The sequence below is a fragment of the Poeciliopsis prolifica genome, unplaced genomic scaffold, assembly GCF_027474105.1.
Source record: "Poeciliopsis prolifica strain line A6 unplaced genomic scaffold, Auburn_PproV2 SCAFFOLD003, whole genome shotgun sequence".
Taxonomy (NCBI): domain Eukaryota; kingdom Metazoa; phylum Chordata; class Actinopteri; order Cyprinodontiformes; family Poeciliidae; genus Poeciliopsis; species Poeciliopsis prolifica.
The window spans coordinates 11,816,885-11,833,413 of NW_026562378.1; the positions used below are offsets into that span (position 1 = coordinate 11,816,885).

The following is a 16,529-nucleotide window of genomic DNA, read 5'->3' on the forward strand; positions in this document are numbered from 1 at the left end:
TGTTGAGAATAAACGGTTATAAAGTTTTATTTTAAGGAGATGTATTTTACTTCCAGGCGTGGAAGTAAAATATGTTGTTGTTGCAACATCATAACACCACTTTAGATTGCATGTTTTCAACATTTTAATTAACAAAAACCGACAACACAGAACGAAGACCGTCATTTCAAGCTGTGCATAGGACAGTACAAACACAGACATTAAAAATAATAACCAAAAACTTTAGCAAAAAAAAAACAAAAATTTAGGAGATAACTGTGCATCAATGCACAAGTCTATGTTGAAATATCTGTGCAATTATTGCAGCATATTTCTACTAAAGTTAACTGGTTGTTAAGTGGAATCAGTTTTTTTTTATTAGGTTTAGGGGGACAGACAGGCTAGACAATCTAACATTTGGTATGTGCATCAGATGTGACAATTTTGGCTTCCTGTTTTTTTCCCCCCTTCTGCTTTAATTTCAATGTTCACATTTAGAGATTCAGTGATCATACATTTCCTTGTCAATATCAACCTCTGGTTTAATTTTAGGTCTCATCTGGTGATTTGCACTGTGAAAGACCATAGCACATGTAGCAGTTTTGAATTCATTGGAAGGTAGCGCATATAAAAGATGAAGTGTCAAACAACTAAAGCAATTTGGCCAGATGACCTTTTTTTGTTTGCTTTATAAATGCACTACATTGACAGTCAGCAAACTCATTAATTCTAACAAAGCCAGGTTCCTCGATAATTCAGTGACTATGCAATGAAACACACCCCTATTGCCTGAATGCACTTACCATGCGCATAATACCGGTTTAAATAAAACACCATTCCACCATTATATCATTTGGAGTTATATAACAAAAGCACACAGTCTGTATTGTTAAACACATTTACTCAAGGAGTTTATTCTCCACTTAATTTGTGTTAAAACACAACAGAAACAATTTAATGATTAACTGGCAACAATTATGTACAAACAGAGCTCCAAGAAGCAGAATTATTCACAAACTATACAAATTCAGCCCTTTAAAGCCACATCTGAATTCATTCATTTCACAAGATGAACCTTACAGAAAATGGTCGCATGTTTTTGTTTTTCTCTTTTTTGCTAAATTAATATAAATTAACTATCTTTGTCACAAACAAATAGAAACACACGTGTTTTGAAAACCTTGTTGCACGACAATGGTTCATTGAACCATTTAGAATTCCTTTAATTTGTATTTGGCAGAAAAATCAGTCATATTTGGGGCAAGAGTTTGTGCACATATACAGAGCTGCTCAAAACTATTTATATCTGTTAAACGGCTTCATGTTTCGTCAAACGTAAAGGTATTATATTGGGATTTTAAATGACCAATCAACACAATTGGTCACCAAGTTGTAAACTTTTGAGAAATAGACAAATGTGAATGGATTTCAAATTATATAAGACAAATACAAATCTGAAAAGTGCTTTACCTCTTTTACTTTAAAGTCCCTAAATAAAACCACAAGCAGCTAATTGGTAAATGGCTTTGAGTGTAATTTAATCTCACTACAAATACAGCTGTTCTCTTAAGGCTTCTGAAGTTTGTTGGTGAACAAACATCATGAAGAGAAAAAGAGGACAGACAACACGTCAGAGATAAAGTTGTGGAGAAATTTAAAGCAGAGATAAGTTGCAAAATGCCCATTGCAGAGCACCATTCAAGTCGTACAAAAACGGAAGAGGTGCTGCACAACTACAGCAAAGACAGGCTCGGCAAACACAGCATCAATCTGGTAATACTGGAGGAGCTGCAGCCATCCACAGCTCAGGTGGGAGGATGTATTGACAAGACAACCACAAGTTATCATTTCCACAAGACTTCCCTTTGTGGAAACGGCAAGAAGCATTAAAAAAAAAAAAAGACATGAAGCTCTGTTTAAAGTACACCAAAGGCCATGATAGAAACCCAGTGAACATCTGAGAGAAGGTGATCTGCCGAGTTGAGACTGCAACTTAATTTTTTATACAATATATGATGGAAAACTGACACCCATGTCACAACGAGCACAACATTAATGTGACGTGAAAGTCATTCTGTGGAAAGACAGGTATATGTGGAAAGAGCAGAGTTAATGTGAAGTGTGGTGGAGCTAAATAACAGGAAAATCCTAAAATAAAAAAATAAAAATAAAAAACTGGTTGCAGGATGCATAAGCATTGAGGCTGGGTCAAGGGTGCAGCTTCCAGTAAAGCAACAACCCTAAATCTTCATCCAGAGCCACCATAAAATGATCTACCCCAGACTTACTAAAGATTAACAATAGGCCAAAGTGCAGACTTAAATATGACTAAGAGCCGCTCCATTCCCTCGTATTTCAAGTTATTTTTTATGTTTCAAGCTGAGTGACTTGAATCGTAAATTAAAGCAAACTCTGGATCAATATTGTATTAACTCAGGAAACTAAATACAAATGCAAGCCACATTTTTTATATTTTAATTACTAAAACACCTCTGAATACAGTGTGCATTTCCTTTCACTTTGGATTTTGTGCTCTGTTGATATGTCACATAAAACTCAATAAAACAAATAAAAGATACAGCTGTGAATAATTGTGATTTTTGTTGTTAAATTTGTCAGGTTTTGACGTTGATTCTTGTTGTTGTTGTCATATACTTTTCAGTATGACAAATATGCAGTCCAAGGTACAGAATTTCACACGTCTGACAAATTAGCAAGTACGAACTGTGAAGTGAATGGCAGCATTGAAGACAGCGCAGAACTGATTGCAGCTTCAGAAGTCGATGTATATGTTCAGTAAAGATAGAAAATGTTTCTAGAAACATATTCGCCTCATGTCATCAGGTTCTGTCGGCCTTCTATAAACTGAATCCCATCAAAAAAGGGAAAATGCATAACTTCATTCAACTGCACAAGTGCAGCTCACACAAACTTTGTGCAGCATCTGAATGTTGTCTATTGCAGACACCAACATTATTGCCTTTTCAGTTCACAATAAATTATTTTCTGAATGTGCAAACAGCAGAGTTACATACCATTTATCAGATTCAACAGCAATAATTGATCAGGCTTTTCAAACAAACTGTGGAAACAATTTATAGTCCTCCACCCTCTGGTCTCCACAGGAGTTCATCGCAGCAGGGGCAGTGAATGTACACCGTGAGCTCAAATGTCCACATCATCCGAGTCCGTCGGGCTCGATGACTGGGTTTCCTCTTGACTTTCTCCCCATACAAACCTGTAGTTGTTTTCAAGCTCCTGCTGTCTCTTTTGTTCTTTATAAACCTCCTCTGTGCCTCCAGTCTGTGGAGTAAAACAAACAAACAAAAAAAAAATCAGACAGATCCAGTGTTATTTTACTTGCAACGTTAAAATTTGATTAAAAGCGCATGCTTCTAAATCTCTACGGGCTTATTGGTTCAACAGAGAGGAGTGGTGCGATGCAGACTCCAGAGTCAACAGCAAATACTGGCAAATGCAAACCAAACCTCTTTTTGACTTATGTGACTTTTACATGGCTGTCTCAATGGCCCAATTCTGATCTTTTCTCCCAAAAAATTAGGATTTGTCCCACTCCCATATGTGGTATTGCATCGGCTAATTATCCATTTGTTTTCAAACGCCTGAACAGTCATGTCACATTTTACTTTTACGTCAATGATGTGAGAAATGCATCATAGTTCTGCAGAAGAAAAAGCCAGAAGCATTAAATCTGGATGTAAACATTGGCTGAACTTTATGATTATGACAGAAGTCGTCACTGCAGCACAGCTGCACAACTCCCATCGCTCCTGGTCTGATTACACATCCAAGCAGACTTCAAGACAAATGTTGCAGCCAATGCAACACAAAAGATCATCTCTATTAGTTGTGCTTTATTTCTTAATTAACTTCCTTCATGTTGTTGTGATTTTTTGACAAAAATGTTGGCACCCGTTGCCAACAACAATGTTGTGGTGAATGTTACACAGGAGAACACCAACCTCTATTTCTACCTTTAAAAGGAAAAGAAAAAGTTGGTAGTGGCTGCCCTGTTAAACTAAAATAGCTCTCTGATTAACTGAATGAGAGGCCAAGTAATGCCTAAAAATGCCAGAACAGTATAAGAGAAGATTTCCGTTTTTACAAGTTTTAAATCTCACTGTGATGTCAGCAATAACAGACTGAGAAAAGGGGAAGGAACTCTGCACAGCGTGCCCAGACAAGTCCCTTGAAGCTGAATCAGAATCGTCTTTGTGCGCAAACTGGGTCAACCTGGATCAGTCAGCTTGTAGAATAAAAAAAACTTTCCAAGCTTTGGAAAGCATCCGCCAACTACTTCAAAAAACAGACGCCTTCAGTTGCTCTCAGTCAGAGGTATTAGGATTTACTGACAGTCGCTTATTCTCTACAATATAAAATAAGTCAATAAATGAAATAAAAGGTTTGCTGAAAATCAGAATAATCCACACAGACGCTTTATAATTTACAACCTGAATGAGTGCTGTTACTTAGTTCTTTCTACCTTTATGAATTTGGACACACATGAAACCTGAGAGTGGAACTATAAACTTTGAATTGGTTGGATGGAACCCAACCCAAGAGTCATCACTGATACATTACCTCCTTTGCTCTGTTTTTTATTTATTTTTTAATGGATTATTATTGTGCCATGTTTTCCTCAGGGTTATTCAGTTAGAAAAGTAGAGCGCTTAAACTCTATTAAAGCTGCTATTTTTACTTTACCAAAACAGACGATGGTTATTTCATTCAAGATGCCTTTTATCTTTTACATTTTTATGTTTTAGAATTCAATATAGCCAGTTTCAGAAAGTTTTATAATTCAATTCAGACTCCCATCAAAGCAGCAGAAACTGCAACAACAGAGAACAGGAGCTAACGCGATCAGAAAAGGTCGACTGTGGTGTCGTACTTAACTTTTATGACTGAATTATGGGAGACACTTTTACTTTAAATTTGCACAAGCTGCTAATGTTTCAAACTCAAATTGCAGTTTGAGGAATTTTAGAACAGATACAAGCTAAAACAGATACAAGTTTTTAAACAGTTACATGCTCTTATGTTGCAAAAGCCCAACAGGAAATTTCAGCTCACAGCGGTTAACCATTTATTGATCCTAAAAAAAATTGAAAGACTTTCTCCATCCAAAGGGGCATTAGATAGACATTTGTTTCAACTTAAATTAAAGCTAATATGAAAACCGGAGTCAAGATCACTTGATTAGAGTCTAATCTGGGTCTTGTAGGTTTAAAATTTCATTGTAAATATGGCCTCACTTTATATTTCAGTTTTCACTTTAAGAATTATTAAAATTAGAGAAAACCTCAGTTCTGAGGGTGTGTAATGTTAAGATTTTCCTGGGTGAAACACAATAGCAGAATGTTGTAATTAAGATCAGCATAAATGTTGGATACAAAGCTGATCAAGTGATTTTAATTTGCATAAATGCTATTTATCTTATTGTAACTGTTGTTAAGATAAAGTTAAATTAAATGCTCCATCATCAGTGCATTTCCCAGAAGGAAATAAAGATCATTACAGGCAGAAAGACACTCACTGTGAAACTAGATGGAGTTTTTCAATAATAATCTGATTTATTGACTCTGTCTGTGAACTCCACAGCTAGTTTCAAACAAAGTGTTTGCATTTAGGTCACATTGACTTATGGGTAAATTACCAAGAGGTTTATAAGCAGCTCCCTGAAGGACTTGGTGTCTTCTTCAGTCAGCCACTGATCGCCCGTATCCTCTGCATTCTTTCGCGTTAAAATCTTCACCTCAATTTTACCTTTAACAAGGACACAAGGATAAAACACGATCACACAGATAGTTCAAGAGCAACACAGCTGAACGACAGATTAATAAGAATGAATGGAGTGAACAGAAGAGTGGATGAAAGGAGGCACAGAAATGACAAACCCCTCAACTCCAATTATCTTTTAAATAAGCTTTGGCATACAGCTACAATCTATTTTGAAGAAGCACAGAGAGGATTTGTCGCCGTTTTCATGGCAGTACTGGTCTGGAAAACTTTTATAAAAGATGTAAAGATAAGATACAAGGAGACAGAAAGCAATAAAGCTAAAGACAGGCGATGGAAAAGATAAAAGGCTGTGTGTATAGCCGCACTGCCCCTCCGTACCTTCAGCCTTTAGTCCTGCCTTCTCTAGCTGCTCTTTAACCACGTCCTTTATGTGCTGCCACTGGGGATCTCCTTCGCCCATCTCCTGAACTTTGACCTCACCATCAGGGCTGCTGCCCGTCTTATACTTAGTAATTTTGATCTTAACGTGGTCGTCAGCTGCTTGGTCTGAGGCGACAAAAAAGGGACAGAAGAGACAATTCACCTCAAAACCCATCAGCAGCGTCACAGGCCAGAACCTTTTCAGGGACATTTCTGTGGCGCGGCGAATTCAGGTAAATGGGTTTGTTTTCATTCATTTCAGTTTTGATTTTATTGATGAAAACTAAGTCACCCACATCTAAATTAATGGCAGCAAAAGACCACAAACTGACTAAGAATTTAATCTGAGACCATTTCTTATTTTTGCATGACGTTCTCCGTTTTCTGAGATGAAGAATATAACAGCATTACAGATGATCATGAGTGGTGGTGATGACGACAAACATGCACAGGATGACGGCGGCCCAGGGCTTCAGGCCCGTGATGGTTACCTGGCTGCTGAGGAGCCAAGCTGGGGCTGCCTCTGCTCGGGTCATTGGTCCGTTGGACCTTCTGCTGCTGGGCGTCTTCAACGTTCTTCTCCTCCAGATGATCCAGTAACTTATCCAAAGTCGTCTCCAGAGCCTGTGTTGCCTGAGTGCGATCAAACTCTCCTTTAAGTCCCTCTGTTTCCATCTCCTGCTGGGCCTGCAACACAAACACAATGACGACATTCAGGTTCACTTAAATACCACAAATTAGATGTCTAAGGCTACATTCACACTGCAGGTCTTGATGCTCAATTATGATTTATTTTTTAAGTCCAATGTTTGTCCCTATTTTATTACTGAATGATGCAACTGCAATAGGACTTGTGTGTGAACGTCTTACAAAACTAAAATGACTCACATGCGCAGAAGAAGAAGGTAAGCGTGAAGTAAAGTGTGCGAGTGAATTAATACGAGTTACGGCAGCATTCATTTATTTCAATAATTTCATTTAGAAACTGGATCTATTATAGGTAAAAAAAATTCCCTTTGGGAACGATAAAGTAGTTTTAAATTTAAAATGTGATAAATACTTCAATTTAAAGTCATTGGGAGATGGGAGATGACACAATAACACAAAGGAAGAAGAATTATGATGCATGCATGTTTCTCCTCAATAGCATAAAGTGCAACATGGCTGTTCAGACTGCAGACACTTTGAAAACAATCAGATATGTATCGCACAACTCATCTTTTTGAAGGGTGTTGCATTTGGAAAAAACAGGGTCATAATTGTCTGCTGTGTTTAAAGTATTATCTTGGGGTTAAAACCTCATCTATGATGTTGTCAAACTCCTTCTGCATTTCTTCTTTTATCTCTTCGATCTTCTCAGAAGGCACAGAGAGGTCGGCCATCTCATCCTCGAACTCCTCCAGCAAGTTCTCATCTTCATCTCTCTCCTCCCCCCTGAGTTTCCCTGGATGTCTGTCGCCTGTTGACTTCTCTCCTCTACTTACAGCCTGGTTTTCTGCTTTCTGTAACAAAAGAATTTATATGTCAGGAAATTTGCGCCACACAAAAACAAGGAAATGTAGGGAAAGTCCTGACCTTCCTGTTGCTCTCCTTAAGGTGTTGAACAAACTTCATCAGGTCTGCTGGGTCTGTGATGATTTTAAAGTTGAATCGTTCTGCTTAACGGAAACATAAAATCACATCAACAATGACCAAGGGGTACTTAGACACATATGGTTCTAAGAAGTAAGTAACAAAGTAAATAATATAATAGCAAACGTTTAAATGTTTATGGTTGTAAAGCAGTGAACTGAATAGTAGTAAACTTTTCTCTTCATTCTTTTAACAGTACCTTCTTCTGCTTCATTGTCTGCTAGTGAGTTAGAATCACCATTCACCACCTTTCAAAAGGAAAACATTTAGTTAAGATCGTGAAAGATTCAATAGAAAAAAGAAAATTACACCCACTAGTGGTAAATAATGGAAGTGCAAAAAGGCTTTTTAAAAAACATCTGATAGAGCCTGCGTGCGATTTCCTACTGAAGATTTGGAGAGTGCTCCGAGACAAATGAAATAAACAAACAACAGAACAGGAAAATTGAAGTGTCAAGGTTGCAAAAATGCAAATGTGACTTTTTGTTGCTTGCCATATCAGTCACAGACTTTAACTTGACTATTATAAATGCTTTGGCAGCAGTGAAGCAGAGGTAAGAAACACTACCACCTACAGGTGGGAGTTAACACCTCTTAAACCCAAGGTTTTTAACCATTTTCATGGAAAATTTGCAACAAACTCATAAATCATCATGAAAAACGTGTGAATTTCCACAGTGTTTCATCTTGGTGTTGCTGTATAGTTCAGTACCTCATTGTCTTGATGAGAAGCTGTGGATTTTAATTTCCCAGGTTTTGTTACTCCTTCCCAAAACTCTGCATCATCCGTCTCTTCGGTCGGTGTGTCTTCAGACGGTGTGTCTTCAGACGGTGCGTCTTCAGACACGTCAGAATTTTCCGCTTAAAAACAAAAAAAAAGCCATCCTTCTAAATAAGAAAAATACTGCAGTTTGCATTCTGAATATGTAATCTTAATACATGTAACTGAAAAATATACTCCAAGTACCTGAAGTTTGCGTTTTACCATTTGACGCATCTTGGTAGCTGTTTGGCGGAGGAGTGGTTTCCTCTGCTGTTACCTCGACTGTCCCATCTGCACCTTCATTACCAGCCAGCATCTCATCAAGATTCTTCAGCTCCTCGGAGATCTGCTCCACTTTACGCTTCGTGTCCGCTGGGAGCAGTCAGAGGAACAGAGCAGCAGCAGACATGTCGTCACGCATCCTGTTATGTTTTACACTTGTAAATAACGAATAAATTAGATCAATTATTTCACTTCATCTGACCGTACTGCTATTAAAGCAGCATACAAAGCAAAAAAAAAAAAAAAATGTATACGTTTCCATCTGAACCTGCATTGTGAACCTGGTGTTTCTGTTCACTCACAGACTTGAGCCTTCACATAATCCATGTACTGTTGTGCACTCAGAGCCGGCTGGCACACGATGCCCTGCGGCTTGGAGGAGGACGGCGGCTGCAGAAACGGATGCTGGCAGGTGCGACTGGTGTGAACTGTCAACACGTAGCGGCACGACTGTGGCTCGTCCACACGGACGATGTAGTCACTCGAGCCTTCTTCACATACAAACTGGAGACAGTAGAATCGATACGAGAGTCAGATTGTGACAATACAGGAGAATGAAAGGAACTTCTAAGCCCATTGTAAGGGAAGGCTACAAACATTTGAAAGTTACACAAGCTGGTTATTCAGTCGTGCTCAGAGTTTTACACGGAAATAAATCTGGATGTAAAAGAAACTGCAAATAGAACTTTAGCCCTTTTCGACCACAGCTACTTGGGTTACTCAGATTACAATCATTTTGTAAATTTAGATGTCTCACCCGGACTTCAGTCTCTCTAGGATTTCCATTTAGGTCACACTTAGACCCATTTACATAGGTCTGGCTGTGGTATCGTTTCAGTTTGTGCTGTTTAGAGGCCTGCAAGATGAAGAGATATGTTGTAAAATGATGTGTTAGAGCTGATTATTTAAAAAAAAAAAAAAACACACACACACAAGACATTCAGTGCCTTGAAAAAGTATCAAATGTACTATGTTCCTATTTTATCGTGTTACACGTCTTGAGCCGTGTCTCTGATGCCTTTACAGTTTCCACAACAAAAATTACAACTAATAAACGTATTCACAATTTTTTTCACATCTACTTCATTTAAAAAAAAAAAAAAAAACTTTTGTTAAGATGTGATTCAACATGCAATTCGTACAAGAAAAAGTGAGTCTCACCTTTGCCGTTTCATTGTTCCAATCAAATTCAGACTCATAGTATCCCAGAAAGAGAACATCCCCTTTGATTTCTGAGTCTGGGAAAAAACACATTTGTCAAACAGGTTTTATTGGCAGTGTAGGTCTAAAAAGAAAACAAAACATTCATCTGGAACAAGATATTTGCAGACTAATACGAGAGCTCAGTTAAACATTACTATAATAAATTAAATTATTACTGATTATTACTAAGTGTTTGGCGGCATCTCAGATCTTTGTTCAAAACATTCATATATCATTTAAAACAGGATGGCTTTTATATTCTTTGACAATTCTGAGGAAAAAAAAGCAACTGAATGACTTAAACACAATCCTGCAAAGAACTGACACCAAGTCATAACGCAACAGAACGGGCTATGAGAGAAGAGTTCCTGGTTTACAGCATTGTCTGGAGTCAAAGGCCGGTGTCCTCCATGTTTTAGTTCTCTCGCTGAATCAACACAAGTGGATCAAATGGTGGCTCTTTAGCAGGCCTCTGCAGAACATTAGCATGCCTTAGGAGGTAGTCACCATCACCGAGAGAAATCTAAAACATGTAGAGTGCCAACACTTGAGGACCGACTAGTGACACCCCTGGTTTAACTCATGGATAAGACTGAAAAAATATAGATCAGAGAAAAATACTTTTTACTTTACATTTATGATTGTCAATTAAAGAAATGAATAGTTTTTACCTTCAAGGTGATACTGTCTAATATGATGACCGTAACAAAACTCGTATGTCCACCAGTCCTTTGTCTGCAATAAACAAAGACAGTAGATTATGCAGTTTTCAAAGCCTGCATTCCTTTTGTCTTCAGAACACAGAGAAAAAAAGAATCTATTTTGTGTGAACTTAGAAGGTCTTCTTATAAAATTGGGGAAATGTTGGCTACTGTGTGTTTCTTCACTGCAAAACTTGCTCGTTTTTGTAGTTTCTATTGCTGGCTGCCAGTCAAGAAATGGGGATGGAGCAAAGAGAGGAAGACATGCAGCAAAGATTCCAAAGTCAGGAATCGAATTCAGGACGGATCTGGTGCCCCAGAATTTCCTTTTTTGTTGTTGTTAAAAGCTGACAACTTTAAAATTGCTAGTTCATTACTTCTCCAAAAGGCACTTGTGTCCACATTTTTTCCCATAGTGTACCTTAGTGACTAAAGACTAAAAAGTAAACTTGCATACACTTAAAAGGAGGTTTCTTAACATTTTTCCCTTTTAGAATCCTTTACTTATAGAAATGTCATGATTTCTGTGTTTATGTTTGTTCAATGATTTAGATGTAAAACATATTGAAATTTCAAAAACAGACATCAATCTGGGGGGACAGATGGCTTAATAGTTGACCGATGAATAGATGTGTGAATTAAACACAGTTTGTTAACTGTTTTCTTTAACAAATCATCATAACCTGTCCTCTTAACTAAGATAAATCTGTCCAGTTAACCTCTGAGAGTCTGGAAATTTCTCTGCATCTGTAGATTTTCAGTGTGCAACTGACAGAAACTGAATGAAAAACAAAGACAGTTATACAAATGAAATCCAGACCTACTTAAATAGATTATGAAAATCTACTCTATGGAGATTGTGTATTTTTTAAAAAGAGAAACCACTAGAATTTCCAAAGTTGAGCAACCTACTTTTGAAAATTCAGATGTCTGAAAAGAACAGAGAATATAAATCTGACAGCACAAGTGTTTTTGCTTTTCCAAACTTGTCCGGATCTGGAGAAGACTTCAGCCAAATTTCTGATTTTTCCAAGGAAACTGTGTTTTATACTAAGATACTATGTACTGTTTCCAATCAAAGAAGAGCAACATTATGCCTGCCAACCTTGCATCATTTTTAAAGATAAAAGTAACAGTAAAACAACTCGGGTTACAGGAAATAGTTTCATCTTGTAGAAATAGTAACCAAATCCAAAGTACAATTGCAGAACAAGTAGTTCTGATAACACTGAGGCACCTTTGTATGAAATAAAATGTCTAAGCAGTAACATTGTAAAAATCACAAACATGTAGCAAAGTCAGTGTAAGAGCAATATGTGCAATTACACATGTAATAAACTACTTTCCTGCACAAGCTCAACCACTATCACTGCGCTGTAGTTTGAGACAAACGCTTTCTAATCGCTTTATTAATTAACAGGCTGAGCATCTGATAACTGGATTACACAGACAAGCGGAGGCAGACACAGATACGTTTAAGCACCAACCTTCACAAGACAAGGGACTTTGTGCATTGGCCTCAGCAGCTCCGGGATGTCTGGTCCAGTGTAGCCCTGCGAGTCGGGTTCAGAAGCTGGATCCTGATGAAACCGGACTGCCTGGGCTGGAAGTCGACATTCATAGAGCTGCTTGTATTTATTGGACACCATCATGACCTCCTCTGTCTTGGTCTAAAACAAGAAGACAGCCCCGACAACTGCTTTAGCTTTTCATATGAACAGTGAACATTGATGTGTAAGCAAGCTAGCTGGACGGTTCCCAAATAGTTAAGTGCTTGTGATGGAAACAGAGAAGCTACCTGTGTCAAAGATGTAGTGACAGCTGTTGCAATGAGCTGCGCACGTAAACTCACAACTACTCCGTTCATCTTCACGTCCGGATTTAAGAAGATGTTTGAAATCCAAACGAACCAACCGTCTTAGCACACGTTAACAATTACGACTCACACAGAAGCATTATCGCTAAAAACAGTAGCTTCCATCCTAGCCAAAGCGCTACATGTTACCGTTAGCGTCCGAAACGCCTCGACTCACCTGGCCCAAAATGACGGGGTCGGAAAGAATTTGAATTCCGTATTTCATTTCATTTAGCTCCTCTAAGTTCAAAAAGGCTGAGACACAGAGGGGACATGTCAAAACAACAAGGCACAGTCTCTCCAGCCACCGCACCGAGGAAGCGGCCATCGTTAACCCTCTGATCGTAACCACCGCCTCCTCCCTCAGGCGCTCCACTGGCAACAAAACACACAACGCTTGACATGGTAGACGTTGATTGGTCACTGGAAATAAATCCCGTGCTCTCATTGGACCACATTCCTGTCCGTCAGCGGGCGTTCCGTTTCTGGGGTGTGTTTGTTTGAAAGACTGGGACAGATTTTGAAGGGGCGGCGCTGTTGATTTTGCAAGGCAACGACTGGCTTTCAGCGTCTGTCTCCTAAAATAAACACACTCTTTTGGAGAGAAGCATGCATAAATATAATTGGCGTGATGGAAGAGGCACATTGCATAGAAACAAATGGCTTCTTCGTTTTCTGTTCCCCTGCATTGCCAAATTTTAAATGAAATGATTAAATGATGACGGATAACAACAAAAAGAGCACGCTGTTGGGATGAAACAAGTACTTAAAATGTGCTTCATGTTTGACATAATGGTTTATATGGATTTCCATTCATTTACACTCTCACACATGTGTAACCAGTAAAGGATTTGACAATTGCTGTGGGAATTACACTCCAAGGACAGCATGGACATGGAGCTCAAGAAGACCAAAATAAAAGTGTTTCTCTAATAGAATGGAAATATTATCCCACTCAGGTGTACAAGCTCCCAGTTGAATGTAAATGGATGCACATTCAAACTAAGATAAAATATGTATATTTATATAGAAATAGAAAGATAAAAATAAGAGACTGTAAATGTAAATGTACAAATTTACAGCAAATTTACTGCAGAGTTATTAAAAATAGCATGCTACAATCAAAAGAAATATGCATCAATTTAGATTTTTTATTTTTTTATCTTTTCCTTCAATTTTGGGATTTTTGGACACTGATTGAACCTGACTGACTTCAACAAAAAGTAAGACTGTCACATAACTGGGCTGAATGAGATGTTTTTCGTGAATTGCTTCTCTGTTGCATGCTTGCTTGATGTTTTGCTAGTTAAATTCTGTGTTATTCTCATGTTATGTTTTTTGCTTTGTTGTTTTGAGTCTGCTGCATGTTAGACTGTCTGGATCCAGAATTTAAGCAGAGAGTGCCTCCTGCTTCCTTTTCTCTTTCTTTCTTTGATTGCTCCACACACACATTGTCTATCTTAGAGTTTAGCTGCAACATGTGGAGTTTTACAATGTTTTGCCTCATGTTTTGAGCAGGTCTGAGTCCAGTCTGTCACCTGACATCATCCATCTCTTTTGTTTTGTTTTTTTTCCCCTGTGGAGGTGTTGAAATAAGAATTTTAAAGATAAGATAAACTTAGATACAGATCCAAACTGGGACAGCTGGTGACTCTCTGAACTTAAGAAATTCCTAATCAGAAAGCAGTCTTAGACTCCTTGGATCTCTTTAGATAGGGAGCCTGTCTGCCAGGCAATTAACAAATTCCTGAGCATGGTTCAAAAGTTCACTAGGATCTTAAAACTTTTTATAAATAATTTTATCTATATTAGAATTAACTATATTTCTTTAAGCATGTTTCGAATTAGTTACTTATTAGATCCAAACTTATAGTCATTATTTAGCATTACATTTTGTACAAGCTTGGTTAAAAAAAAAACACCAACTAGTTTCTTGTGAAAGCATCTTGAGGCAGAGATAACATTCCAGTTCCACGCTGTAAATCAGGTCGGAGCCTGGTACGAGAAGAGCTGGGGGTTTGGGTCTTAGAGGTAATAAAATTAACATTAAGACAGTCCACACAAAGGAAAAGAACACACCTCCTAATGCATATATTTAAATGAGGAGAATACACATTCTATAAAAAATGGTTTGTTTTACAGCAAAAGTTCGAATCTCTTTGTGCTGAGTGAGAGTTTCCCAGAGGATGCATCTTCTGTTATTCTTTTGTCTTTTTTTACTCAGTTCTTTGTCTCTGTTTTGTCATGTCTTGGACTTTTGAAAATCTAGGTGAGATGCTTATTGTAAAGTTCTTGGATTGAATTTCTCTGGATGAAACTCTGAATATCTGAAGTCTGACGTCGTATGATTGCTCTTTTCTCTCTGCACACTTACACAGACACAAGAATTCGGGACAAAGAATTAATTAACGAGCTAAATTAAGAAATTCCTGGCAAGTTATTCCTCTTTTTAATTCTTAACAGAGGCCAAGTTAATGTGAAGTAATATTCAGTTATTGTTAAAACATTTTGTTTAATATGTAATTTAATAAGTGAATTTATTGAAGTTTAGGAAGAATTATTAGTACTGCATGTAGCTAATTTTGTAATGTTTTGTTGTCAATGAGTGTTTTATTGTAAGTTGTATGTTTATAGTTTAAGTGTCCATTTCGCAATTTATGCAAATGAGGTGTGGACGCTGTAGCGTTAACAAGGAAGAAAGGAAAGGCGCTGCTAGTTTATCTACAGAGCCACACGGTTTTTCAACCGTAGTTGTTTGTGAAGGTTAGATAAAATACAACTGCTCTTGTAAAGGATATCTCACAAAAAAGATTTTTGTTTTGCATCCTTATTTCGGAGCCCTGTGGAAGTTTTATATTTTCCTCTACAAACACGTGAGTGGATACAGCAAAGAAACCTTGTGGCAATACATCCCCTCTACCTCATCACACTCATCCAAAAAGGGGGACAAAACCAAATCAGTTTTGGTTCTGCATATCTGATTTTCCCTTCGCTTTCTTGTTTAAATAGCTAGTTACACTGTAACAAGTTGCCCTGTATTTTTACAGTAAAATGCTGGCATCAGGGTTGCCAGCATTATACCGTTAATATACAGTACCCTTACTGTAATCAACTTTACAGTATATTACCGTCACAAAAGAAATCTTTTGATTACAGCACATTGCTGTTTTTAATCAGATTTACAGTAGACTACTGGCAGCTGTGTTGCCAGTATATTACAGTTTTTCTATGGTACCATTACTGTTGAATTCCCATACAGCTTGCTACTGTAAATTTCCAATATAAAATAGAAACATGAAAAGAAAACACTTAGAAAATGTAAGTTCCATCATGTCAAACATTATTTGGAAAAAAAAAAGAACTATCTTAAACATTGACTCATACACAGTCTTTAGTGGGCCACATAATAAAGACGAAGGTTTTGAAACAACAATGTATGTGTGCCTTAAACCTAAACCTTTTCTACACGAATGTTGAGGGTAAACTGTCCAAAGTAAGTCATATTCTGGAAAAACAGTAAGAAAATCACCATCTATTTTGTAAAATAAATTTCTTAACTGATGTAAAGAGTATTTGAATAAAGCATGAATTGTGCCTTTTGATTAGTCTGAAATAAAATAAGTATGAAATAAATTATGGAAATAATGCATTGTACAACTCAGCACACTACTTTTCAATACAAATACAACTTTTTGTGGAAGTGAGGAACAATATGATGCAACATAAAACAAATGAAACATTTAACTTTCAATCCAAAGCATAGAAAAAAATTGCAAATTTTAGTTTGATCAAAATTTAAATGAAACATTTAGACTTGAATTTCCTTTAGGGCAAAATCAGAGCTCCAACTTCAAAATATAAAACAGTGAAACAATATTTGACAACACACTGCCAAGATAAGTTAAACATGGTGCCTGTACAGTCAAAATTA

The 16,529-nt window shown here is 37.4% G+C and overlaps 1 protein-coding gene across 3 annotated transcripts; it reads right to left on the reverse strand.

The window, feature by feature from the left end:
• Positions 1-863: 863 nt before the first annotated feature.
• On the reverse strand, positions 864-12,970 carry os9 (OS9 endoplasmic reticulum lectin). Of its 3 annotated transcripts, none has more exons than XM_055026779.1 (15): positions 12,777-12,970; positions 12,231-12,413; positions 10,714-10,777; positions 10,001-10,077; positions 9,597-9,695; positions 9,142-9,343; positions 8,762-8,929; positions 8,507-8,655; positions 7,994-8,042; positions 7,738-7,817; positions 7,461-7,664; positions 6,654-6,849; positions 6,121-6,288; positions 5,657-5,766; positions 864-3,282 (listed from the first exon to the last, which is right to left on the reverse strand). In XM_055026779.1, the coding sequence occupies exons 1-15, from the start codon at positions 12,924-12,926 to the stop codon at positions 3,145-3,147; spliced, it is 2,037 nt and encodes a 678-aa protein (XP_054882754.1). In that variant the 5' UTR covers positions 12,927-12,970; the 3' UTR covers positions 864-3,144. The 3 variants fall into 3 exon arrangements, with proteins under 3 accessions (XP_054882754.1, XP_054882752.1, XP_054882755.1); XM_055026777.1 differs by having other exon boundaries at positions 7,738-7,820; XM_055026780.1 differs by lacking the exon at positions 6,121-6,288 and having other exon boundaries at positions 7,738-7,820.
• Between the last annotated feature and the right edge of the window lie 3,559 nt (positions 12,971-16,529).

Coding starts and splice junctions, on each gene's coding strand:
- os9 (XM_055026777.1), bottom strand. CDS start 12,926: ATGGCCGCTTCCTCGGTGCGGTGGCTGGAGAGACTGTGCCTTGTTGTT. Junction 8,043..8,506: donor CTTCTCATCAAGACAATGAG/GTACTGAACTAT, acceptor TCCTTTTGAAAG/GTGGTGAATGGTGATTCTAA. Junction 6,289..6,653: donor CTTGGCTCCTCAGCAGCCAG/GTAACCATCACG, acceptor TTGTCGCCTCAG/ACCAAGCAGCTGACGACCAC.